The sequence below is a fragment of the Schistocerca gregaria genome, chromosome 2 (genome assembly GCF_023897955.1).
Source record: "Schistocerca gregaria isolate iqSchGreg1 chromosome 2, iqSchGreg1.2, whole genome shotgun sequence".
NCBI lineage: Eukaryota > Metazoa > Arthropoda > Insecta > Orthoptera > Acrididae > Schistocerca > Schistocerca gregaria.
Window position 1 is genome coordinate 796,739,516 of NC_064921.1, and position 26,845 is coordinate 796,766,360.

At 35.8% G+C, this 26,845-nt stretch overlaps 1 protein-coding gene across 1 annotated transcript in view; it reads left to right on the top strand.

The window, feature by feature from the left end:
• LOC126335069 (uncharacterized) overlaps positions 1-26,845 on the top strand; it is a 63,130-nt gene that overhangs the window by 26,901 nt on the left and 9,384 nt on the right. The window contains exons 4-7 of the mRNA XM_049997954.1: positions 3,258-3,340; positions 8,287-8,485; positions 15,858-15,929; positions 23,836-24,128. Of these exons, the coding sequence (XP_049853911.1) occupies positions 3,258-3,340; positions 8,287-8,485; positions 15,858-15,929; positions 23,836-24,128 (647 nt within the window). The remainder of the gene's footprint in view (positions 1-3,257; positions 3,341-8,286; positions 8,486-15,857; positions 15,930-23,835; positions 24,129-26,845) is intronic.

A 26,845-nucleotide genomic window follows, 5' to 3' on the forward strand; every position in this document is an offset into this window, starting at 1 on the left:
CTCCCACCACTGTTACATACAATGCACTTGGCTTTTCACTGTTACAATGCACTTGGCTTTTCACTGTTACAATGCACTTGGCTTTTCACTGTTACATACAATGCACTTGGCTTTTCACTGTTACATACAATGCACTTGGCTTTTCACTGTTACATACAATGCACTTGGCTTTTCACTGTTACATACAATGCACTTGGCTTTTCACTGTTACATACAATGCACTTGGCTTTTCACTGTTACATACAATGCACTTGGCTTTTCACTGTTACATACAATGCACTTGGCTTTTCACTGTTACATACAATGCACTTGGCTTTTCACTGTTACATACAATGCACTTGGCTTTTCACTGTTACATACAATGCACTTGGCTTTTCACTGTTACATACAATGCACTTGGCTTTTCACTGTTACATACAATGCACTTGGCTTTTCACTGTTACTAACACATGCATGATGTTCAAGCAGTAACCTCTGTCGGCATATTACATTGTCTTCCACATTTAAGCTTTCCAGTTTTCAAATCTTGTCAGATGCAGTCCACAACAATGTCTTTCCTTCTCATCCCGTATGGGAAGCCTCCCCTGACCTGTTGTTCTGGGTGACTTTCCCAAAATCTACCCCTTTTCTTAGGGCTCTAGAGTCCTTTTCCTTCACCCCTCTTCCTTCAACCCTTTTGCCTGAAAGGGGCAAGGGTGCAAAATGGTTTGTGTTGTATCTAACAAGAAACAAAGGGTGTCATTGTGAAATACCGGTGCAGTAAGCAGTCTGTCTTAATCTGCTTGGGAATTAATTAAATGTGGTGGTCCTCCACATTCCATCTTGGGTCTGTTTTTTTTTCTCATGTGTACATTAATGGTCTCTTGTCTTTTACATTGTCAGATGCTAAATTTGCTTTGTTTGTGGATGGTGCAAACATTGCAATAAGTAGCAAATCAAGTACAGATTTAAAAATAGCTGCTAATCAAATGCTCACTAACATTAATGAATGGTTTAAAGCTAATTCACTGTCATTAAACTTCGAAAAGACCCATTACATGCAGTCCAGAACCTGTAAGACATTTACTTCCAGCTTGTGTATTACATGTGAAGACAAGCAGTTTGAAGAGGCTGACACTGTTAAATTTTTGGGATTACAACTCGATAATAAATTCAGTTGGAAAGGGCATACCATAGAATTGCTGAAGAGCCTAGACAAATCTGTATTTGTGGGGAGAATTGTCAGATGTAAAAGATAAAAACCAAAAAACTTGCATACTTTGCTTGCGTTCATTCTGTTGTCATTGTGATCATATTCCGGGGTAACTCATCTAACCAAGCAAAAGTTTTTAGCATGCATAAGTGTCCAGTAATAATCATTTGTGATGAAGTTCAAGAACATCATGTAGAAATCTTGCTTCTCAGTATATTTATTCTTTAATGAAATTTGTTGTTCCCTTTCATTTACTTTACAGTTATGAATATTCTGATGTGTCCCTAATCAGGAAGACAAAGGGCAAACTCATTCTCGAAATTAAATGAGATAATTTAATCTGAGGTTTTACTTACACAAAATACTTTGCAGCAGTTAAAAGTAAGGTTCCCCAGTATCTGTGTAACCAACCAAAGGAAACTACCCAATGACTAGTGTGCATGCTATTTCTTACCCAATGACTGATGTGCATGCTATTTCTAACAATTCGATTTTCTGCTAAAGTAAGCTTCAGATGGCGGTTTGTGATCTGCCTATAACAGATGCAGAAACAGCTTGGAGAGCTGTACACAAGATAACAGGCTGCATTGCCTCACTGAATAAGCAACTTACCAACATGCTTACAAAAAAAAATTGCTGGGAAAACAGTGTGATTTTTATCAAATATTGAGTTTCTTGGTGTTTTAGTGCTATTTGATGCATCCATATCTCCATCAAATCTCCTGGTGCCAAAAGTGGAAAGACATTTTGAAATATTCATGGATGGTTTCATTAACTGTACAAGGAATGTGGTGCCCAGCTAAATCAGTGTCTATTAAAATGTATATGAAGTGCCACGTGTGACATCAGAATGAGAATCTGCTTATCAAGAAATCCCAATAGCAACAGAAAATGAAGCTAACAGGACTTGCATTGCAGAATTCATTAAGTGTGTTTACATAAAAATTTGGTCTTTCTTGTTGGCCATTGAAACTTTATTGGTTCTCTTGCATTCTGTTTTCGTTATTGGCACAATGTGGTTTCCAGCAACAAACTCCTTTTTCATATGGGGAGAACTTTGACGAGCACTCTTTTTTTTTTTTTTTTCTGCTTCCCTTTCCTCCATCTTTGTAACATGACACCTACAATGTAAGAGTAACGGTTGTGTTCAAAGCATAATAATCTTGTCAACAGCTGATTCTAGTGGTAATGCCAAGCATTATTCAGTCTAACTTAGATCAGTCTGTTGGTCCAAATTTAATGTTCTGCAACATAGCAGGGCCTTGGACGGAGTTAAATTTCTGAACTAATGTCAAAATTGCTGTCTGGAGGTTAGTGTGTATACAGTCGGCCCTTAATGTCGAAATTGTTTTTTCCCCTACCAAATAGTTTTATTATAGGGGAGTATAATAGAAAATTTAAGGCACATGATTTTGTATTAGCCAGCCACAGAATAGCTCTTTAAAAAGAGAACCATAGGAAATAGCCACATAACCTTTCTTAGAATCTGTGGGCCACATCACATCATTGCTACTAATCTCAGCCTTTACAAAACTTTTAAAGTTCTTCCCAATATGGTATACAGCTGTGTGATGTTCTTTTTTATGAAATAGTTGACAATGTCCTGGTTTGGTGTATGCATGCACACCTCAGTCCGCCATACTTTGAGCTGTTGACCTCATAATGTAGCATTAAATTTATTTTCAAATGCTGTAAAATGTTGCATCTGTTCGATCTTAATTATGATGCATATTTTGACATATTACTTCGAAGATTGTAGTAAAACTGAAAAGATGATTCAGATGAGACTTTGAGTAGATAGTTTCAGTACATGGGTTGATGTTCCCAAGTTCTTAATGCCACTGATATTCCCTGGTATTGAATGTGAGCCCTGATTTTTGTTGCCAATCTGATCAATCTTTAGGACAGCAGCATATTCAAAAGTTTGTTGTTAAATATACTTTTTTATTTGTAGATGAGAAATGACAGGTTTACCAAAAAAATCATGTTTAAGACATTGTTGTAACAGCTTAGTCACAAATTTTATAATGTTACATTGATTGTATGTTATAAATGGTTGTTTCAGGGGCAGAGGTGGTATGGGAACAAGAGGCCGTGGTGAATTCGGTTCTAGAGGTGGTGGTGATGGAAGAGGAACTTTTACAAGAGGTATGTATGGTGCTTCAACAATTCCTTGTAACTGTTCAGTTTTTTTTCCCCTAAATACACATTACGTTTATTAGCGAAGATCTGACACTAGTTTATTAGTATTAATGATTGAATTTGGTATTTTAAGAACCTACAGTCAAAGTTGCCCAACAAACATTAACTGTTAAATGATTGCATAGATGAGCAGACGCCACTCAGTGTCTTATTAAGAATATAGAATGTCATCTTACAAATAAACATTGTCCCCAGGAACATTAGTTACGTGGGGAAGGGTAGAAGTTTTGATATGTAAGCAATTGGAGTTTTCAGCCATTGAAATGAACAATTTAAGCAAAAAAATGTCAAATATGGATTTAAAAGTACGATTGGAGGTAAGGGGCTCATACGAATGATTTCAGGCAGCTAATTGTATTGAGTTGTTTATCATTTCATGATTTATTTGGTGGGCTTTTGGCCAGTAGTTTGGAAGCGTGGATATGTTCGTAACCTGTGCCCAATACTATTTTGAATCTCTAAACATCCTCATCATCTTTCAGTTTATATTCATAATTTACTACTTTTATAAGTTTCTGCAGTTCATGAACAGGGAATGTGTCGGGCCACATCTGCCACTATAAATGTTCTGTAGACAGAAATCTGGTTTCCAAATCCAAGTTTTAGCACTGTGTTTTTCATTTGAAACATCCTGATGAGGTTTCTTCTATGTGTAAAATTAGTCCCCATTGTAAGTAAATTTCACCCTCACCTGTATCTTTTAAGTTATTGTACAGTGTAAAGTATTTTTGTGTTCATGTATGGAACCAAAGTGTACCACTGTAATTGGTGCTGGCTTTGTAACCTATCTTGGTTATGTGTTCACTGTGCTGTTCATAATCCATCCACATCTCTACTTTTTGTTTCATCAGAAATCCTGTTCTTTGTCACCTAATTCAACTAAATACCACTATATATAACTCCAACACAGCCACCCTCATATTCTGTAGATAATCAGATTTGTTTTTGCTGTAAACATTTGCCTCATTAGGCCCCACCCAGAGATATGAATTGCTGATTATTTCATTCAAGAAGATTCGATCTGAATCTTGACAGTAGAGGTGCATTTTTCTCTTGATTTCAGCTGACAACAGTACCAGTATAATACCAAATTGATCCATGTCCAAAAGCCATATCAGTTAGTGACAATTATTAAAGAATCAGTAAAAAGAAATTAATAGCAAAGTTTTCTGAGATATCTATACATTTTTCTCAGAATGAGCTATCTGTAAATTTGTCTCAGAATGCCTAACAGGCAAGATATTAAATTTGAAGTGAAAGTAATCAAACCAAAGAGCTCTATTCATATTACAAAACTAAAGCTCTTTATTTACTATTTCAGGATATATTTCACCATCAAGACAGATAAATGAATACTTAAGTGAAATAGTTCTTCAAAGGAACATAAGAGACATTGGATAACACAGGCTGTGGACGTATCTGAAACAGAATTTTATTGTCTTGTAACATACATGTAAAATCATTTAGTGTACAGAAGGCTCGTCAAGCTAATAAATATAATAGATTGTATGTAGAATACAACATTTACTAGACCTGTGAAATATCTGAATATATATAGACACACACTATTAATTTTTATCCTCTTGAAATGGTCAGATCCTGATTAAAAAGTTCATAAATAGTATAATATCATTTTTGTACAAGAGTGCTATGTAATTTTCTTTTTACTGAATCAGTCTGTCTTTTCAGAAAATTTGTCTTTTCTAACTGATTGTATATTTTCACCCCTGTATATTGTGGGGTCTCCGCAAAAAGATTCTGCGTGTAGGATGCACAATACTTTCTTTGTTTGTAGTTTCATATATGTGCCGGATTTTATTTGAAGTTGACAATTATGGATTACTATTTGTGAAAAGAATTATTTTGTATAAATACAGTGATGGAACAGTTACTATGTTTAGGTCTTGTAATTGTCGCCGACAAGGTTCTCGTGGCTTTGTGATACACATGTTCTTTTTTCTGTAAAGGTAATATTCTTTATAAATTGCTGGCATTTCCCATGAAGACAATGCTATATCTCAGTATTACCTCAAAGTAGCTATGGTATATTACCTTTCTTGTGTCGATGGCAGTGACACTGGTTAAGATTGACATAGCAAATGTCAGGCTGTTCAATTTATTTTTTAAATAGTCTACATGTGAAGACGATTACAGATTTCTGTCCAATTGCAGTCCCGAGAATGTAACACATTCTGCTTTGTTTAGTTCCGGACTCTTGCACATAATTTGAATATAATTTATTTTGGACTATTTTGACCTGAAATGCATAAGCTGTGTTTTTTTTTAATTAGTTTCAGGCCATTTAAATGGAACCACACATCTAGATTTTCTAGAGTTTTGGGAATTTCTTGTGCATTTCTATTTTTTGTCGGTACTGATATCATCAGGGAATAATACTGGTATTTATGTAAAAAAAAGGGTCTTTGAATTGGTCCTTGTGGTACCTCCTTGAGATAGTTTTCCATTTCGAGTAGTATTTTCCTCTGATGTTATGACTACCCTTTACTGTCTTTGTCAAATATTACTTTGGAAGCCAAATAGATTTTTTTGAAAGTTTGTGATGAATTGTTGATGTGTATTGCAATGATCATAATGCTGTTACTTAATTCACTTAATGATAAAGACCAGATATGGAAACATTCAGAACTAATAAGTTTGTCAGATCGACGGTTAAAGCTCTAACTTAATGGAAGTTAGGCAGTAAATTGTATCAATATAATTGAAAAAATATGTTGGGGTTGTCAGCAAATAAGTGGTTAGAGACTTTTATAGTGTAAGCAGTTACAGTTCCTCAGTCATTGTTGGTTTTCTGTAGGTGTTCTGTCATTTAAGTATGGCAGTGTGAGCTGAACTCCCCTCATTATGCTCCTGCAATGTATTGTTCACTTAAATCCTATGTTTCTGCCAAAATACGTTCTTGCACACCTGTGTACAGCAAAATTGAAGGTGCCGTAAATATTATGGGATGACATTAATACATGACTTCTAAAGTAAGGCAGTGGTTATCGTGCATTGATATGATACTTAATTTGCTTTCGGCAAACTGACATGATGATTCTGATGACGAGACTGAGTTCACTTGTTTGGTATGTGTATTGCTGGTGTCGAAGTTCTTTTGGCACCAGTATTTGCTATTACTGAACATTGTGTCTCTGATGTCAATGGCAATCTGATCAGTCCGTGTAGAGCTCCTCCTAAGTCTCCCAACTAATCAAGAATTTCAGTCTTTTATTTTTGTTACAAATTTCATTAGTAATACAGTGTGTCACTTCTCATGTCTCATCAACTTCGTATAAAATGTTTTCTAATAAATCTATTCAGTTTTCAAAATTACTGACTACTTCCAAAAATTTCCCATACCTAATTAAGAAACGACAATTTTGTATTATTTAGGAAAACTTAAATTCAGAAAGATTGTGAAATGGATCAAAGAATTGGAGTAACTTATTTTATGGCACAGAAAGTGAAAATTTGAGCAGCACAATAAGTAGACTGTTGGCTGTTAACACTTTGCCAACCAGCGACACCACAGTTGTGTCGTGAGCATAGTATCGCGCTGTGGCCGGTGACAGCACTTCAGTATCTTTTCATTCTGTTTGTGTTTTGTTTAAGTAACAATAAGTTACAAATGTCAACAAGTTTTTGTTTTATAAGTACTTGTGCACTTTCATCATGGCAGACAAGAGACGATACGATTATTTACGATGAATGCGCAGACGTCTTGTCTGACGTTCCGGACGACTTGGGAAGAAGACACTGGATATAAAAAAATGAAAGAGAAGCAGAATTGTCGGAAGATAGTGAAAGACATCCAAGAAGAATTCTGCAAACGCTATGGTTGCCAACTGATTCGGATGAATCAGATGGACAGACTATGATTTACTGAGGACCAATAATAAAATTAAAGGATCTCTGGGTCCACACACATTTCCCAAAGATATAGAGTGATGTTGGTATCGTAGAATTATATATTAGGAACAATCTATTTGAACATATTAGCAATGAAACCAACAAGTTCTACAGTCAAAATTACAGTAGAAGGAAACTGGATAAAAAAATGCCCAGTTTGTTGACGTTACGGGACTCGAACTTAGAAAAGATTTGGGCTTGCTACGTTTATGGGAATTGTTGAAATAATAATAAAAAGCAAGAATCAATAATTACTGGTAAACGAATCCGTTGATAGACACACCAATATTTCACAAAACTATTTCCCACAACCGATTCAGACAAATATTACCATTTTTACGTTTTTCCAACAACAGTAAACCAGATAATGCCGACTGGCTTTTCAAAGTGCAATTCGCAAATCATTATTTTTCCAAAAAATTTAAAAAAATGTTTAATCCGAGTCAAAACATATCAATTGATGAAGAAATGATCTGTGGCGTGGACAGTTAAATTTTAAATTTTACAATCTGTCGAAATTATGAAATATGGCATACTCATTCGGATGCTGTGTGATTAGAGTACGGGATACATTTCCTGATTCTAGGTGCTAGACAACCTTTAGCAAAAACAGTGATGGAACTAATGACACCTTCTTATGGAAAGTGGCGTCACCTATACATGGATAATTACTATAACAAGTGTAGAACTTGCAGAGAAGTTACTTGAAAAGAAAATTAAGAGTTTGTGGAACGATATGAAAAGACAAGATTTGCTGGCAAAGTTAAAGTGCGCAAAAGTCAGTGTGTTTGAAGCTTGTCATCAACAGAAATGTGACAACATTGTGCCAATCTGCTGTTCAGTGCCTCCTGTGTTATGTATACCAAGCTATTGTAACTCGTGTTGTTATTCCATGCCAGCTTTTACTTTGTTAGATGAAAAGTTGTACATGCTTTGCTACATGTATTAAATTGATTGACCTGAAATAATGATCCTCTTTCTAGGAAGAGGAAGAGGAATGGACCGCGGTGGAAGAGGACGTGGTGGCTTTGATAGGGGCGATAGAGGTGGGAGAGGAGGTGGTGACAGGTATGGTGGACCTCCAGGTAAGAGAGGAGGTATGAGCCAAGGAGGCCCAACACCAAAGCGTGGCAGATTTGATGGAGGTCCAGGGGCTAATGGATACATGACACATCCTCCAAGGTAAGAAAATTTTAGTTAACTTGTCAGATGGCGTTTGTCCACTGAAAAGTCCTGAAACATTCTTGGCCATATTGAAGAATGTCGTGCTATCAAGACTACTACTATGCAATTTTGTATGCACTGTACCACAAATTTTAAGAATGAGTGAAATCGTTTATATGTCTTGGGCTATAGTTTCAGTATTTGGATCATTAATAGTGGTTATGCCAGAAATATAGAACTGAAACCTTTGAATTTGAAGTGGGGTCACTTACAAGCACTGCTAGTGGAGGATGAAGACTGATGCAACTATTAATCATTTTAGATGTTGTGCAAATGTTTTTGTTGATGTGTTCAGCAAACTGTTTTAGTTCCATCCCTTGTAACCAGTATGGAAATATTGCTGCTAGTCTGTGGTTTTAAGTAATAGTGGCACTATAGTATTGGTTGATTTTACTGCAGGTAAACAGTACCATTCCAGTAACTAGTTTGGTTAATTGGTGCTTTTAAGTTCTATCCTTCCCAGCATGGATGCAGATGTTCATAAAAATAATTGTTTGATGTTCATAACAGAGCAGCAGTGGAATACATACAACAGAGAAAACATGTCCTTATAGTTTTAAGTTTGCTATTCACACAAAATTACTTTCTAAGCAACTTATTGAACAGATTTTTGTGATACTGGTTTCTTTTTTGCTTACCTATGTAGTTAAAAAGAGATTACTGTATTGCCAAGAAAACATAACTAAAATTAAAAATAGGTACATACAGTCACTCGAGCACTTGGGTATGAAATTAACTTGTTAGTTTAGGTGGAATACAAATTATTAGACAGTCCAATAATATTGAGAACTAATTTGCAGCGGCTGGTATTCTGAGTTATATCTTGTAGTTAACTTTTTGTTAACACTAAAATAAACCAACAGTGCACAGTGTAACTTAACATTGGCTTTGAGAAGTTTTGGAGATAATGCTAGTAGTATAATGTTGATAATTGAAATTATGCTTCCATATTGGTAATTTTAACAAATCACCAGTAGAAATCTCAGATTTGAGGTTTCATGTTACATCTTTGTCTTTACAGATTTCTGGTAGATACCTTCCTGGTGTGTTTCAGCTATAATGTTGGTATTATTTTAGCACTGTGTGGTTATAGTAGTAAAAAAGATAATACGAATTATTTTATTACTCATTGTAATGTAATGCTAGCGACCTCTCAAGAGTTGATAGTGTGTCTTTAATATTTCAGCTGCTCAAAACATTTCCCTTATACTTTGATCCGGGCTTGATACTGGGAAAATCCTTAATGTGTATAAAGTTCTAATTTAATATATATTGTGAATTACTTGTCCAATAAAAGCTTTCACTATTGTTACATTTTGTAAATTTCCATAAAATATGTGGAACAAATTGTTTGTCGCTGTGTGATTGTTCATGATCTATTTTAAACTGTGGACAGCATGCTGAACTAGTGTTCCATTTCAGTTCACCAGTATTTTGTAAACTCATAGAAAGGTTAAAATTGTGGAGAAATTCAGAGTAGTTACATTCCAGGTTTCAAGTTAAGTGTGTTACTTGACAAATTGAATTTAGAAATTTTTGATATGTAGGGACATGAAAATTTCACTAAAAATATAATGGAATTTTTTAGCAAAGTAACATGAAATTTTTTTGTTACAAAATACTGAAACTAGTTATTTTCCCGAATAAAAATGTAATAAACCTGGTAGCAATTTTTTTATATATATTTGTAATTGATAGTTGTTCAATGTTGAAATTGCTTTTTTCTTTAATTTTTGCTTCAGACTGAGGTTCATGTACTTACTTGTATTATCTTTAAGTAACAATTCATTTCTCATGTAACCAAGTATGAAACAAGGTCAAAAATAGCACTGAAATTGTAAAAGATGTGACACCAAATTTGATTGAAAAACCTCTGGATTTGGTCAAAGGCTGCACAGAATTAAGCAGTAAAACTTATTTCTTCTTGTCCCTATTGATACCATACAAAGCCAAGATGGTGCATTCAAGTAAGAGATCAGATAACAGGTGAATTTAAAATAACCATGGTAACTAACAAACTAATCTACAGAACAACATAGTTGGTGAAATTATATGGATAGACTTCAAATAGCGTGGTGGCAATATTCAGTTCATTTTACTTAAAGATTACATGTTCTAAGGTGTGAAACATGCAACAGATTTTCATGGCTTTGCTGTGCTGAGGTAAAGCTAACACCGAGAATGTCCCAAAAAATTGACTGTGGTCATATATTTATCAGATCCACAGAAGAAGGAATAAATATGTAAAAAGTTACCAGAAATAATTGCGTTTGAACAAATGCAATGTAATGTTGATATAGAAAAATATGATTTGCATTGTGTTTCTGTGGCCCCAGTTAAAAGTATGTGTGAATGTATTGTGTGTAAATGTTAATACCATTTTTTTAAGGAAAATACTGCCATCTCAGTAACAGCAGTGAGGCATAGTTGCTAATGAAAATTTGTCAGATCTTGACCTTACAGAGTAAGTTATTCAGACTTCAAGTGGCAGACTGCTGTCTGTAAACTTTTTCTTGAGTGCTCATTTCCCTGAACCTGAGTAAGGAGACATTGAAGACTTGATAACAAGTAGTTTGTTATTGGTCACAGTCTAATTTATAAATGCAGCAGCAATGTGTAGCTATTAATGCTTTTTATTGGCTCTATGTATTAGTTACATCAGTACCACTTGATGGTCCATTCCAAGTACCGAATGCTGAAAAATAGTTGGTTGTGCAGTTAGATCAGAAACTTTGCAGGTGCTTCATCTGAGCAGAAAGCATGTAGTGGCTGTGTTCCTGGGGTGGATTGGAATAAGACACCATTAAAAGATGTATCTCCTGCCCCCCTCCCCCAACTGCTAACTTCACTGTGCTGGTCAAATCATGAACCCTCTGTTCCTAACACCCTTGCATTAGCACTCAAGAAGTAGCTTTACAGTAATGCATTGCAGGCATTGTGGAAAAGAGGAAAGGATAAAACTTAGTGTGGTGTGTAACAAAAGGTGCAGAACTAGTAGGAAAAATATCCAAAGTTAAAAATCAATAATGGGTTTCCCCCTAAAGAGCTCTTCAGACTTTAGTGCATTAAAGATTTACATGTTGAGTTCCATTTCTGTTGCTGAATGTAGCTGGTTTGTATATTTATTTCCATTTTACACTTTGTGTAATTTAGAAATAGGTGTACAAAATGTAATTACTGGAAAACACATTACAACTTTGTGAAGTAGCAAAATAACTACACTGTTTCTATATTTCAAATTAAGGTGTTCCGTAGACGAACTTTGCTAGATTTGCAGACTGATGTAATGAACAGTTTCCAGAAGCCAGACGTCACATCTGTCACTATTTCTCAGTTTATGGAAACAGTAAAATCACTATTGAAATTGCACTGTGTGAAATTTTTTTTTGAATGCAGTGGTTAAGAATTATTTTCTGAAAGCTCTTCTGTGGATAGGTTTCCATTTGTTACGGATTTGTATTGCGTCATCTTGGGGAATTGTTCTTGCTGCAAGTCATCTAGCTTGAAACTGTGTACTTAACCGTCCAGTTGCGGATAATGTGAATGTGTGTGTTCAGCTTTTTTTCATATGATTCCTCAGGGCATGCTGTTGCGTTAAATAAAATAGGTGGGCTGTTTATACATTGCCATGGAAGGCAATATTTTCTCTTTAAATTGTTGTGTTGTGTATCTTGTCAGGTTTGACTTACACAGATATCTTTCTGCAACAGCAATTTTGTGAGCTTGCGTGTGGAAGCTTTTCTTGCATCATTTATGTTAAATGAAAATTATAAATTACTTCTAAATTCAGTTTCCTGGTTTTGTTCTTATATTTCCTTAATACAATTGTTAAAAGTATTATTATTGAATAAAGTTAATCCGTGATGTTGTACTGAGAAATTGATAATCATCCACTGCTGGAGGGTTAACACTTCACAATGGGAGCAAAACTACGGAGCGAGGAGAGAGAGGAAAAAAATAAATTGCAGAGTTTTCATCAGTTTGCAAAACTTGAGAATGTGGGGGTGGCAGCACACTGTGAACAGGCATTGAATGTCTTTCAGAATATTTAGTTTTAACTAACAATTTGGCTCCAACACATTGTTGAATGAAATACTGTTTCTGTGAAGTAAAATTTGCATTCAGAGTAATAGTTCGTATTTAGCAATTGCTAAGATGACTCATCTTTATGTAAGTTGTGAAAATATATGTAAATATTCAGAATGAAGCAGTACAAACACCAGTTCAAGACTTTAATAAAGGTAGAGCTGAAAAGATTTAAATGGGTTTCACATCCAGATGTGGGGCTATAATAGTATTGTGAGTCGTGGTATTCACATTTTACATCCCCAATTACTTGTTAATCTGCTGTAAAAATGTTCAACTGGTCTTATAAACTGAGTAATAATAGGCAAGATGTTCAAAGTATTACTTCATTATACAGCTGTAAAAATAGATGTATCTAATAGTAGCAACAGAAGTAAATTTTTCCTTCATTGAACCTAAGAACTATGTGCCTTAAGATCAAGGACTGTTTAGTCATATGGATGCAAAGTCAGAGAAGCAAGTCAATTTAGAATACATAAGATTTGCGCACAGTTATGCTTGACAAGTGACAGTACTTGCAGCTCACATATGCTTCTGAATATTTAGTTATGTACATGAACTAATATTGAAACAAGTTAAGGGATGTGGTTGAAAAAGTTAAGTTCGCAGACAGCAGAAGCAGCTCTTGTTGTGGGCAATCCTTCCTTCCTTCCGCCCCCCTCTCCCTCTCTCCCCCCTCACCCTCCTCCCCCCACCTCCGTCCCCTCCTTTCACCTCCCACCCCCATCTTGTGCCTGACCTGCTGCCCTCTTTCCTCGACCACATTCCTTATTCTGTCATAACCATTGATGACTGTATCATTGGTGCCCAGTGACATGAGGTATGACTATTGCATTCCAGACTTTTATGAGAACGTAAGGCGAACAAATTTTTATTTTTTAGTACTTTACCACTGTTTTGACATGAACACAGTGAGATTTAAAAAATCAGTGGAGAAAATTGCATTTATCATACCTCTTCAATCTGTTAGAAGTCTGAAAATGGTCAGCAAATGTATAAAAGTGAGTAGATTACTGGCTGAAAGGAAAAAATAAATACTTCTGAACTTAAAAAATGAATGGTATCAGGAAAATTTGAAAGTATGTTTGGAACACACACACATTTCAAGTAATGTCATAGATTTATAAGTTCTTGTATGTTTTAACTGTGTCAAATACAACATATTGCTGGTTGTCATAGAAATAAGGTAGTAAAATGTGACTCATGGTTTTTCACGTCATTCATACTTGTTATAAGTTTTAAAATTCTTTAAGATTTTCATTGTAACAAGTAAAGTATTGCTAACTTAAAAAGCTTGGAATTTGCTTAAATTTGTGAGAGATCTGTGCACTTTCCAGAATTGTTTCAACAAGGCTGTTAGGACTTGATAAAGAGAAGGAAAATTTGTAAATTTAGAGAAAAAGTATTGGATTGAATCTCAGTTGGTTGGAAAAAGAGTGTGACAAATAGTTAAATGAGACTTACCCAACATTCTAGAAAAAGGAAAAAAATGTATGTATGAAAGTTTATTGAATAGGGAGGCAACTTTTTAAAGAACCGTAAAACACTGCTTTATACTTATCGATGGATTACAAAAAAGATGTAAAGCATGTAAACAGTGGGAAATTACTTTATAAGTGGTAAAAGTTATGTGTAGTATCCCCTCACGTTTTCATGTATGTAATACACATCAAAATAGTTGTCAGAAAATTCTTCATTATCTAATAAAGATGTTTGCCTGCAGATGTAACTTGAACTTGTAACTGTGCAGAAAATAGAAATGTTTAATTTTATACACTATAGTTCTTTTTGGAAAGCCTGCTATAGAGTTATTTAAATAGTGGATTGCACCAGTTGTGTATTTTATTTGATTCTTTTTTCACGCTCAACAAAGCACATTTAAAGAATTTAGTCCTATTGTCAGACACAAATATTTAAATAAGCATTTTGTGCAATTTTTCTATTTGTGTTTCTGAAATTATAAGGTAATGGACCTCCTTTATTGTGCGGAAAAACTGCACAAAATGTTGCAGTGTTTCATTGTTTAAACCAGAAACGTTTGAGTAGTGCAAAGAGAGCAAAGGTGTCATCTAGTGCTAAAAGTGGCCAAACTACAAAACACCCTCAATGTGTGTTCTAGTAATGCAGAAGTGTTATGAGAATCACAACTATCACGAAACTGTGCATGCGCAGTAGAAATAATTAGATGATGTTCGTGATCGGTCATGATACATTTATTCAAACAAATCTAGTTACTCCCCTCAGCCACCGCACTGAGTAGAGCTTGACAGTGGAAGGAGACTAAGCAAAAATTATTCAAATTTTAAAAGTTCAAATCTAATGAGTAGAGTGCCCTGTTGTCAAGAAACTGAACCGTTTAATGCTCATAAGCAACAACCATGTCAACATCATTTTATGTCAATTGTGAGGTTTTGCTCTGTGACCATTGTTTTATAAAGCTTTAAATCATGGGAAAATTATATGTTGGTGTAAAAATTGGTGCCTATTAAAATTTTAAACATAGGAAATTTGATGGGAACGATGAAAAACATTGTAAATGGTGGGAAAAGGTTAATTTCAGGAATGTGAAAGTGAGATTATACTGTACTTCCGGTGAAATCAAAGCTGTTTCAAGGCAATCTTCCACCAGATACCTTTGTCAATGTGAAGTTCATTCATCCTAGTTTAGAGGTAGTAACATACCAGGCAGTTTCTTGTCAGTCGTGCATAAGTAGTTTGTTGCAAGAGCAGGCACATAGGCAGGGGCAGGTTACTGCAGATCTTTAATCATCTGCTGACTCAGGAACATGCATGCATGCAGGCTCTACTGGAAAATGTTAAGTACTCATTTTAATGCAAATATTTTATGCTGTAAGGCAATTATTGCTATTTGTTGTTGTATAAACTGGACAAGGCCTGTATTTTTACTGAAACTAGTTTTGTAACGATAAGGATCTTGAAGTAAATAGAATTAAAGAAGTTACCTTACCAGCTAAATATTTGTTGGTTTTGATTACACAATTTCAGTTAAGTAGTTCCATTGGTTCTGATTGTTATACAAGAGGCAGAAGCTAGCATGGAAGTATAAATTTATGGAAGTTACTTGGGCAGGATCTGGGCAACATTAATGTATTTTTAAGTAAATGCCCATGTGACATTGGTTTTGTAGTTACTGTACAGAAGTGTATTTTGAGTGTCGTGAGTTTGCATGTACATCTTACTATTAAGTCAATAAATTATATTTTGTTTTGTTTCTCCTGTCAAGCTATGGCGGTTATGAATCTCAAGTGTTACCAACGTCCAATAACTATTCATCACCCAGTGCTTCATATTATGGGTGAGTTCTTGTTCTGAATTTAAAATTCTGAAATGCATTATTTGGTGCTGGTTGACTTCACAAAAATTTGGAAAATATATTGGGGGAAACATTGTGGTGTCTTGCACTTTCTTTGGTCTTTCATGGCTCTCTAAATCTGCTTGTTTGTTAATTTTCAGAGAGTTGCTCATCATAGCGCACACACACACACACACACACACACACACACACACACACACACACACACACACACACACACACACACACACTCTATTAGTAGCTGAGGTATATTTGTGTGCAAAACATTGCTGTATTGTGAGCAAGATAGCCAAATTAGGTGAAACAAATGATTCTGTATCAGTGTCCTTCATTGTGGACTAAAAGAGAGAATTTTAAGGTAAATGTGGAGTCAAGGAGGCACTGTTGATGTGTGGCATTCTTGTAGCTGGACTGTTTAATGCACAATATCCCTTGAAGTTTACTTACTTCAAAGTGGGTATCAGACCAAATTGTGCTGAGAGCTTTGTTAATAATGTAGATGTAGTTATACATAAAATGACTCGGGGGAAGAAAATCTCAGAAAATACATGCTTAAGGAATGGCTTTGAGTAAGAAAAACTTCGTATAATTTAATACTTGGAGCTTGTCTGTGAAATGTCTCAAAATGCACAATATGTCTTTTTACTTGCTTCAGACCCAATTTGTGAAGTAATGTTTTGTCATAAAATTTGAGGAAGGATTTCACTGTGGCTTGTTAATACAAGCAAAGATTATTGGTGTAAAGTTACTATATGTTTAGAATACAAGGACTTACTGTAACTATCCATTGCTGCTCTGTATTTTCATTTGATTTGTCACCTTACTGGATTTGGTTAGTTGGATGTGAAATATTGAGATTTGCACAACTTTTGCTGTGCTAGCACAAGAAATAATAAAAGGAATAAGTTAAACAAATACTATGTTACTCCTCTAAGGAATTAAAAAACTAAGTAGCAGTATTTCATTATCATGCTTATGCAAATTATGGGAAAGCATGCTCACACAAGCTTTTTGTATGTTGAGTGTAAATTTAGTTGGCTGATTATTGGGAAAAAGCTTTGTGTGCTTGTTTTATGTTTCAGCCTTCAAAAAATGGCTAGTCTCAATATGCAAATTACCAACTGTAAGAATAATTGGATTCATTGATTTATTACTAAATTTTGTACTTTGTTTCAGGATCATTTTATTCATAAATTGCAAGAGTTGGGATTTTTAGAGGATTTCTGTACATTTAACTTTTCCAGAAATTGCATTCTAAAGAATAAGTCAAATAAAATCCAAAACCTTATTCAGTATTTTGTGATTGGTCAGTTTGCATATTAAGTCACAGCCTCCCCATTGTATACATCACTAATTTTTGCAAATGGCATACATTGACAAATTTTAGAAACTTTAAAATGTATTGGAACTTTTGTTTAAAAATTTCTTATATAGCTGTGTTGTTAAACATTATAAATTCTTCATTTTGTTCCATACTGCATGATTGTCATTGAAGTTTGTGCTCTATTGTGCTGCTCTTTAACAGTGGAGCCTTGTTATGTTGTGCCCAATACAGAGCACTTTATTTGAATTTCAAGGTACTGTGATGAAATAAGTTAATTGCAAAAACTGGTCAGTATTTCAAAATCTACGTTAAATTACTAAAAATTTTAACTTTCTTTGCCTTCAACCATCGGAGGGAGGGGGGGGGGGGGGGGGGGGGAGGTACTTCAAACTTTCAACACAATGTAGGAAAAGTTGAGGTATTGGGAAAGCAATGTTCTTGGCCTCATTACAAATCTAAGTACAGAATCTTTTAAAGCAGTGGTCTCCAAATTAGTAGAGCATGAGGGCAGCACATAAAGTTTAAATTCTCAATAGAGGTGAGATAACACATTTTGGGATCACTGAAGGTTGCAGTTCCACCCATTGCTCTGACCTGCAAAATTGAGAGGGCCACCCTATGTATTACAGTATGGTAACTATGATGACCCATTGCATACACAAACTATTTTTTAACTCCAGCAGTGGATGGAAATTAATAGCACAACTGTGCGAAGTAAGGCATCTTGGACAGGAACAAATTAAATATACAACAACGAAGACACCATTCCAAAACAAATATTAATCCAAAGATCAAGAAAGAGATGTTCTTCATTTTTAACGCAACCAAAAAAATGCAAAAATAAAAACGATAGGTATAGTAAATTTACTTGACCGATGTATTTCAAACTAAGCTCTCAATACCAAAAACCCCCTCACAACTTGAAAGCCCAGTATTGCTAGTTACACTTGACCATTGTAGCACAGACCAAGACCTCAATTTCATAAACCCAGACATAACTTCAAAACCCAAAACCACAACTTTCACTTGACCTATGTGACAGCTGAAATGAAACCAGTAGTACAAAAACCCATCACACTCAAATTGTCTACTCAGTATTTGAAACCTTGACATAACCCTTTCTATCTGAAATGAAGTTCAGAGTACAGCAAGCCAAAACTCTCATAACCATCAAAAACATAACGTAACCTAACCAGTTATGGTAAACAAATATTGACTATAGCCACCAACCAGTAAACACCAACAAGAACAACTGAGAGAGCTATGAAAACTAAAATCCTTGCCAGTTTTTATATACACAAACAATTATAATAATACACACATGCTACAGTAAAACAACGAAAAATAATTACAAATCAAAGCCACCTTCACATTATTCTAGGCCAGGGGCGGGCAAACGTTGCACGCGGCTCATTAGCGCACAGTGCTGTATGTGTGCTGCTCGCGTGCAGTTGTCGACTGGGGGCAGTTGGCAACAGCTGGCAGGTTGCAGCAGTGTAGTGCCAGGCTAAACTGCGGGCGTTGATGTGTAGCGACCACTACGTAATGAACGTTGTATTTCAAGAACTGGAAAATGCAGAGTGAAGCAAGGAAACGGAGAAGTGGATATTTGTAGGCTTTCAAAAAGTAATGGGAGAATCATTTTTTCTTTATGCAAAAATGTGAAAATTCAAAATGTTTAATATGTGGCAGTATTCTCGCTGGTCAGCGGACGTTTAGTATTGAAGGCCATTATAACAAATTTCACAAGGATGAGTACAATTTATTGTCGGATTCTGAGCGGATGGGGAAATTGACTGAGCTTAAGAAGAGCGATCTGACGATACTAGACGAATCTGTCGTAGTTGCTGTGGTCACGAGAGATCTGAGACTTCCTTTCGTCATGTCTCATTTAACAGATGGAGCACTGTTTTCAGTTTTTCAGGATGACAACAATAATAGCCCAGCGGTATGTGCAAGTTATAAGATTGCGCTTAATGTAGCGAGAGCAGCAAATTCATTTGTTGAATTAGTAAGTGTCGGTTAAGAACAAACATCAGTGATGAAAATTTAAGTAACTGTGTGCGATTGTATGTAGAAATTTTGTTCCACTCCACCTGTGATAATTAAATAAAACGTATCGTAGGTAATAGGTACTCTTTCAAAACACGATATTATTCAAGCACTCCTAATCTTATTCCTTCATTCAATAAAGCAAGCTAGGAAACAAAATGCATTGTAGAGGAAGGAGTGGACAGAAGGTATGGTGGGGAGGGGAGGTAAGCGGGTGGCCAGCTTGCCCCTATGTGCACGCAGAACCCCAGTTAACTGCATGCGTGCAAGTGCACCGCACACGTGCAGGATTTCTGACCGCCCCTGTTCTAGGCTGATGACACTCCCCCCCTTTCACACACACACACACACACACACACACACACACACACACACACACACACACACACTCACTTACCAAAAGCTGCAATTCCACCTGCCGGCTTTGGTGTGCCACATCAACATAGAACCATTATTAAAGTGTTTACAATGTGGCAATTTTGGCATCACTCATTACACCTAGGAACAAACTTAACATGCAAAATGTTCAAACCATCAAATACTGCAAAACACGATCTACAAGCACTACCTGACTCAAAATTGCCACGCCACCATGACATCACACACTCCAACTTAGGCTATTGTTACAGTAAAATATGTCGTAAATGTGTCACTCAGGTTACTCCTGTATTTAGATTTTGTCAATTTCAGCAAAGAAAATGTTTTAACATTTGTAGGTTGTGCAAAATACAGAAGACGAAGTTTGTGCAATGTCTTTGATGTTGGGCTAGTTTTGTTTTGGGAGAAACTTGTAAGCCTGAATAAGGCTTCATTCTTTAAACAAAGTTAATCGTATTATGAGGTTGCAGATCAGTGCTGCCTGAACATCTTCCGTTGCACAAGAAAAGGGTTCTGGAAAATTGATACGTTGAGATGAGGGTTTAAATCAGATAACCTGAAATAGAACTATCTTTAGATCACCAAGAAATTCCATTGCAAATGAGTGGAAGACATTATTCATCCTTCAGTGGTTGGCAATTGGCAAATTCAGAATTTTATATGCAGTGTCTCCAAAAAGTATCACTTTGTCTGAAACCTCAACACAGTTGTAAAGGTCAAAAATAACATTGTCTTCTCCCTGAAGTTTTTAATAAATTCGTTAAAATGTATGGCAACATCAGCGCAGGAAACTAATTTCCAAAGCCATTCTTTGTCTGACAGGACCTGACAATGATTTTTTCCTGGTTCAAAAATAATTAAGTTATTATTCATTGAGGGTTATTGAGTACCAAACTATCTTAAATCCCTTTTCCTCTAACTGATTTGATAAATTAGAAGCAATATTTTTTAACTCAATGCGCCATTGCATTTGCTGTCAGTTTTGTCAGGAAAAATGTCTTCAGCTGTATTACAATGTGCCTCTTTGTGTGATCAGTTAGTAAATGGTTTTTCTTGTTAGATTTCATGGCCAATTCGTTAACTTCTGCAGGCTTCACTTTTCTGAACATGTTTCCTAAATATGTTTTGTTGAAAACGGTCCTCATTTCAAGGTTTCGAATATGTTCACACATCATGTCCTTGAATTTACCAAACGGTGCACCATGCATTTTCGTAGTGTTGACGAATACAACATTCCTTAAGAACTGTAATGACGTCATTATAAATAAAATACATTGGTTTGTTATCTTTTTCTATAATGAAATATTTCATAGCCCACATTTTACTGAAGATACACCACTTACTATCCACTTACCTCCTTTTAGCTTCAGCAGCCATATTGCACACTTTCCAAACAAAGAAAACTTGCAATAACACTTGACATAGCAAACCCAGCCAGGAACAGGAAGTTGATCACCTGCAATGAGAGTGCTTCTGGTGGCATCTGTTTAAGAACAAGTGAAGGTGATTTTGACATGCTTAGTGCTGCCACACTCGTAGCCGTCTCCCTTAGAGTTAAATGAGCAGGAAGAATTTTACTCTCCTCCAGAGAACGTTCGCACAACTGTGGGCTGTATTTTGGAGACCCTATCTATAAAAAGCTAAAGATGAGTAACTGATAAATAAATGTATGTTGCACTGCTTGCTAACTTTTTGCTGTTTCTGGAATGGCTGTTGTCAGTATTTGAATTGCATGAAATACTGTGCACTGCGTTCCTTCAACCTGTCTAAACTGACACATGAACAGTTGGTATCCTTTATAGTCAACTGTAGTGAGTGACAAAGTAATGATAATTTGCTTTTAGGTGACCACCAGAGCCTTGTTACATAAAAACATGTAAAATTATGAAGGCAATGAGTCTTCTGGCATGGGAATGAAGTGATATGTCATGTGGTGCCAGTAAGAAGTGCTTAATTCATAAAAATACCAGCCCAGTTCCAAAACTTGTGTGTTCATTTTATGTTGAACTATGTATCGAAATGATTTTGCAAAATACTGCTTATCATTAGGTTATGTTTATGCAAGTTGCATTGTAAGAGCAAACTGTAAGAATTGTTTGCTAAAATTTGGTTGCGGTGTCTTTCGGGAATTTCTCAATAAATAGCTGTGGGAGTTTTTCAGTTTGATGTCTTATATTTGGAAGGATGAATTTTCAGTTGTGAAGGGCAGAGTAAACGTTACAGGTATATATAAATAACTAAATATTTTGTAACTTGATTTAGTGTTAGACTTGTGATTATTGAGGTTCAGATATGCTAATTACTTTGTAATGTGCAAAAAAGTTACATTGTTTTGTGAACTTTACCACTTGAAATTCGTTATTCATAAATATCCTGCTCAAACTAACATCTGCATTTGCTAATTCAGTAGCAGGCTGTGTAGATGTAAGTCTTCCATATTTTTATTAATACCACATCAAGGCATTGGAAAATAATAGCATGGTAATTCAAATGGACTGTGCAGTTCTCGTTTAAGAAAAAACCAAAACTCTGTCAAGATACCTGCATGTATGACTGTGTTCTTAGGTAGCAATCTACCCACAACTGTCAAGGCAGAATTGTTCTTGTACAGCTAAAATGGTTATTCTATATAATATGTTATTAAATGGTCATTCCAGCTGTATAAAAACATGTTGATTTTGATGACCACTTTCAGCACGTTGGCAGTTATCGAGTGGTCAGCTATTTGATGTTTCTGTATTGGGATTAAGTGTTCGCAGTAATGATAGCTGCACCAGACTAGCAATTTTGGCCACTGTGGTTTGAAGCCTTGTTAGCCCCACTTACATGTATCAGATGTGGATGCCGTATATCAGAAATTAGGGGCATCTTGTACAAAATTAAAAGTGCTTTCATATTCACACACTATTGACAGTCTGTAATTGACAATTTGTTCTTTTATTCCTGTTCTCCATAGAAGGATGGGGCAAATCAATAAAATTTATGTATTTGATCCTTGGAAGTCAATTACCAGTTGGTGAAAAAAGTCAGTAATGATAAATTTCTGTATGGTAGAACCTTCTTGTGTTGCTTGCTCAATATCTACTGTAAAGAAAAGACTGGTTTGTAAGTGGTTTAACAGTGTTGCTTGCATTCAGCAAAGATTTGGTCTCTGAAGATTTTTAATTTTATTTAGAATTCACAATTAAGTCATTAGATTGTGTAATTTCCTTCATAAAAAGGCTTGTAAATGCAAAATTACTGGAGGAAAAGACACTTCAGTCCGTGAGAGGATTGGACGCATTTTCATTCAAGATATTAAGATGTGCTAGATATGTGATAGAGACGTGTGAGTGGCAAGTAATTATTTCCCAGCTCTGGTTTTCCTGGTGTGGTATAACAGTTGTTAAAGTGCTTACCATCTGTTCGTGGACATATTTCTATTGGGATCCTACCCTCGTCACATATGATTAACTGTGTCAAGCTTTTTCTGGGTCTCACATTTGGTCTTTACTCTTGGTAATTTCTCATTTTCTGGCTGGTCTTTTTTGATCCATTCTCACAATGTGCCCATACACTAGTTAGTTTCTCCTTATTACACTAGTAACATTCTTGTACGCTAGGGCAATGTTACTTCTGTATCTGTGTTTTCCTTGCAAAATACTCTTAAAAGTATTTTTGTAGTGAAATGGATACCTAGTGGTATCAACAGACTTTCAGAGAACAATTTAATGGAGTCATACTAGTGATGTAGTATTTGGTGTATTGTAATGGATTTTTGGTGTAATTCTACTTTGAGATTAGTCGGTACACGCGTGTTCAGTAATTGTTGGATTTGAACAATAAACAAGATTTAAATAAAAATTGCACTGTGGATGAGTCCTTATGGGAGGCACACGATTTTATTGTGGTTGCTGTAGTTAGTCTCATCGAATACATTTCTCAGGAGTTCGGTTAATCCTCGTGTGTATTTGATTTCACAGCAGTGGTCAATCACAATAAAAGCTTTGATGCACAATGTAAATATTTGCACCTTTCGTATTCTGAAGAAGTAAAAGATTATAAGGTTATTAAGAGGTTCTGTTTTGAATGTTATGATTCACTACAGTAAATTTCTTATAAAATTGTTGTAATAATTATTTGACTGCTTTTTAGGGGAGATCCAAATGCTTATCAGCCCCAGTCATTCCCGCCTGAGCACGGTTCTGCTCATTATGATGCTCCAGTAAATGAACCACCTGCATATGGTGCACCACCATATGGGCCAGGGTCGGGTTCAAATCAGTCATACGGGGGTGGCTATACAAGCTCAGGCTATGACGGCGGAGATTATGCATATAATGCTCCACCGCCAGATACACGAACAGGTTATGGTGCTCCTCCCCCAGCACCTTCTGGTGGCTATTCAGCTGCACCACCAGAGCCATATCCATCCTACAACAAACCAGGTAAGTGTTGCTGTATGTTGTAATCAGATTTTCAGTGGATTACATGCTATAAGAATGGACCAGAAAATGTGGCATCTATTTTTGTTGAAATTTGCGTCTATTTTCTTTGTTTGTAAATTAGATGTGAAAGTTTAATAGGTTGCCACACTGTTAGTGCTAGTTGGGAACTTTGACTGGAATTTTTGTTTTCATAAAAACTTCCTTTTCCTTCCAAAATGGCATTTTGCTTCCATTGTTTGGCCATATTTAAGCTTTCAAAAATGATCGTTCTCTTGAAAAGCAGGAGCATTTTCCTACCATTTAAGTGAATGTGTCTTCGATATAAGATATTTTTGGACATTCTTTTCTCGCCCAATTTGAAGAGAAAAAGGCCGTGTACCGTTAATTTCAACTTATCGTGGGCATTCATAGCCCTATACACATGCTTGACATCGCTGCACATAGAACTGGCAAGGCATGTACGTCAGCTTGATTTTAACATTAGGGGAAACATTTTTGTCGCTGTTCAAAAAATTAGTTTCTTTTTCTCCAGTCACTTAGTGTGGGTGCTATAGGATATAGTCTCAGATGGTGGCAAGTGTAAGCAGACTATAATTTTGACTACCAAAGGGGAAGGAGCGGTGCAGGGAAACATCCCACCTCCATTTCGCTGTGCAGCAGTTTACAGTAGAACTGACTCGGTGTTACATGGATTGCCAATCTTTCCTGGTGTTGTAAGTGTCACAATAGTGTCCTTGATGGACCAGGGTTAGTCACTGCTCTCATTTATAAGAAAACAAGCAAAGCACAACACAAAGCATTGGGGATGGGCTACTGCGCAGTTACCTTTCGAAGTTAACAGAATATTGTTGACAGCTCAGGTCCAAGCTCTAGTTGTATTCTGTGCAATTACAATTAAAAACATTTGCCACGTTAAACCTGTCTGCATTATACCGTTTTTTGAGCTTTAGATAACAAAAATTTACACGTTCCTCCCTTATAAAATGCTAGGTGCTGTAGTAGAGTACTAAGTTGTGTTGTATATCGTAGAGAGAACATTAAACTGTCTGCAAGTGAAATGGCACCAGATCATTGGCATATTGATACATCATTGCATTCATCCATTTCATTTCGCACACAGGTTGTTCTTGTGCACATTATCTTTCCAAATTGAGCTTCGCCAGATGTTTAATGCCAGTAACTGCTTACATTTAAGATATTCTATGCAAAGAGTAAAGATTTTTTGAACTATCTCCAATACATACTTCATCTGGTTACAATTCACTATGAAACAGTGTCTATTAAGTAATCTCACATTTTGAGGCATCTGTTTTGCATTATCGGGAAAATCTCTGTTGAACTAAAGAAAGGTCTCCTTTTGTGTTGCGAAGAATCATTAGTACTCATGGATATGAAGATGGCACTTGTGTTTTAATTAGGTTGTAAAGGCTTCATTTCAGCTGGTTAATACAGTATTTAAAATGTCAGGGTTAGCAAAAATTCAAAGGACTTTATAACTGATTTAGTGTGTGCACAGGCATTTAACTTTATAAAAGTAACGTTAATTTTGAATTTAGTGAACTGAAAAGTTTGACTTACTGTTGTGTAAAACCTATGAGGTATCTTCTGTTAAGCTACCAAATAAGGCAGTTATGAAACTTCATATGATGTGTTCGGGATGACATTGGTCTAAATCCATTGCAGCCATCCAGGCAAGTTATGTCATTTCCCAAAATTACTTCAGGTGAATACCTGTATGGTTCCTTTGAAAAGGACATTACTGATCTATTCACCAGTCTTAGCTTGTTCCATCTCTATGACCTCACTGTTAACATTGTCGAACTTCTGCCTCCTGTTCAGTTGCTGGTTGCATTCTGCACAGTTTTATTAAGATAGGCTGAATCTACCTTACCTAAGTCCTTTAAATAATGAAAGGTTTTGTGCTGATACGGTTCCAGACAAATAGTTTGCATTTCACTGACAGTAGTTTTATAAACAAAAAATGATAATTTTCTCTATATGAAAATAGTAACTGTTCTCGAAAGAACAGATACCATTGCAGACTGTGCAGCTTCTGTAGAATAATTGATAATTAATTGAAACCCTCAGCTGCCAACTGACATACATTGATAGGGACAGCTGAATGTGTTTCCAGCTGTCCCTGTCAAGGTGTATCACCACCACCTGTAGACAGCTGAGGGTTTCAATAAATTATCAAATGGTAATTTTCGTTAACCGGTGTTTTCTCCCTAAAAAAGTTGTAGAAAATTGATCGTACTTTCTTTATGCAAATATAGCAGGATTGCTGAGCAATTAATATGCTGCTGTGCACTCTTGTGTTGTGAGACAGACTACATGGGAGCGTGGAAGAGACCTAATATATCTCCAGGCTATTGCAGTATTGTGCTCATAAGGAGGCAAGTGATAGGGAGATAAGATACTCAGTAGTGACAAAGTACCATTTGATGCACCAGCGAGTGTGTTATAAATCTTGCTTATGGGTGCGTGTACATTTTGTGATTGCTTCAACAAAACAGATCATAAGGTACCAGAATAGTTTTCGTACATGTCTGAAGATATGTGACTGGATTGACAACTTGTAACATTTAATATTCAGAATGAAATAATGACAATATTATGAAAAGAATAGATTGCTTCTCTCCATAAAGTTTAGATGTTCAGTTGCAGACAGGCACAACAAAAAGACTGTTAAACTTTTGGCCAAAAATCCTTGTTCT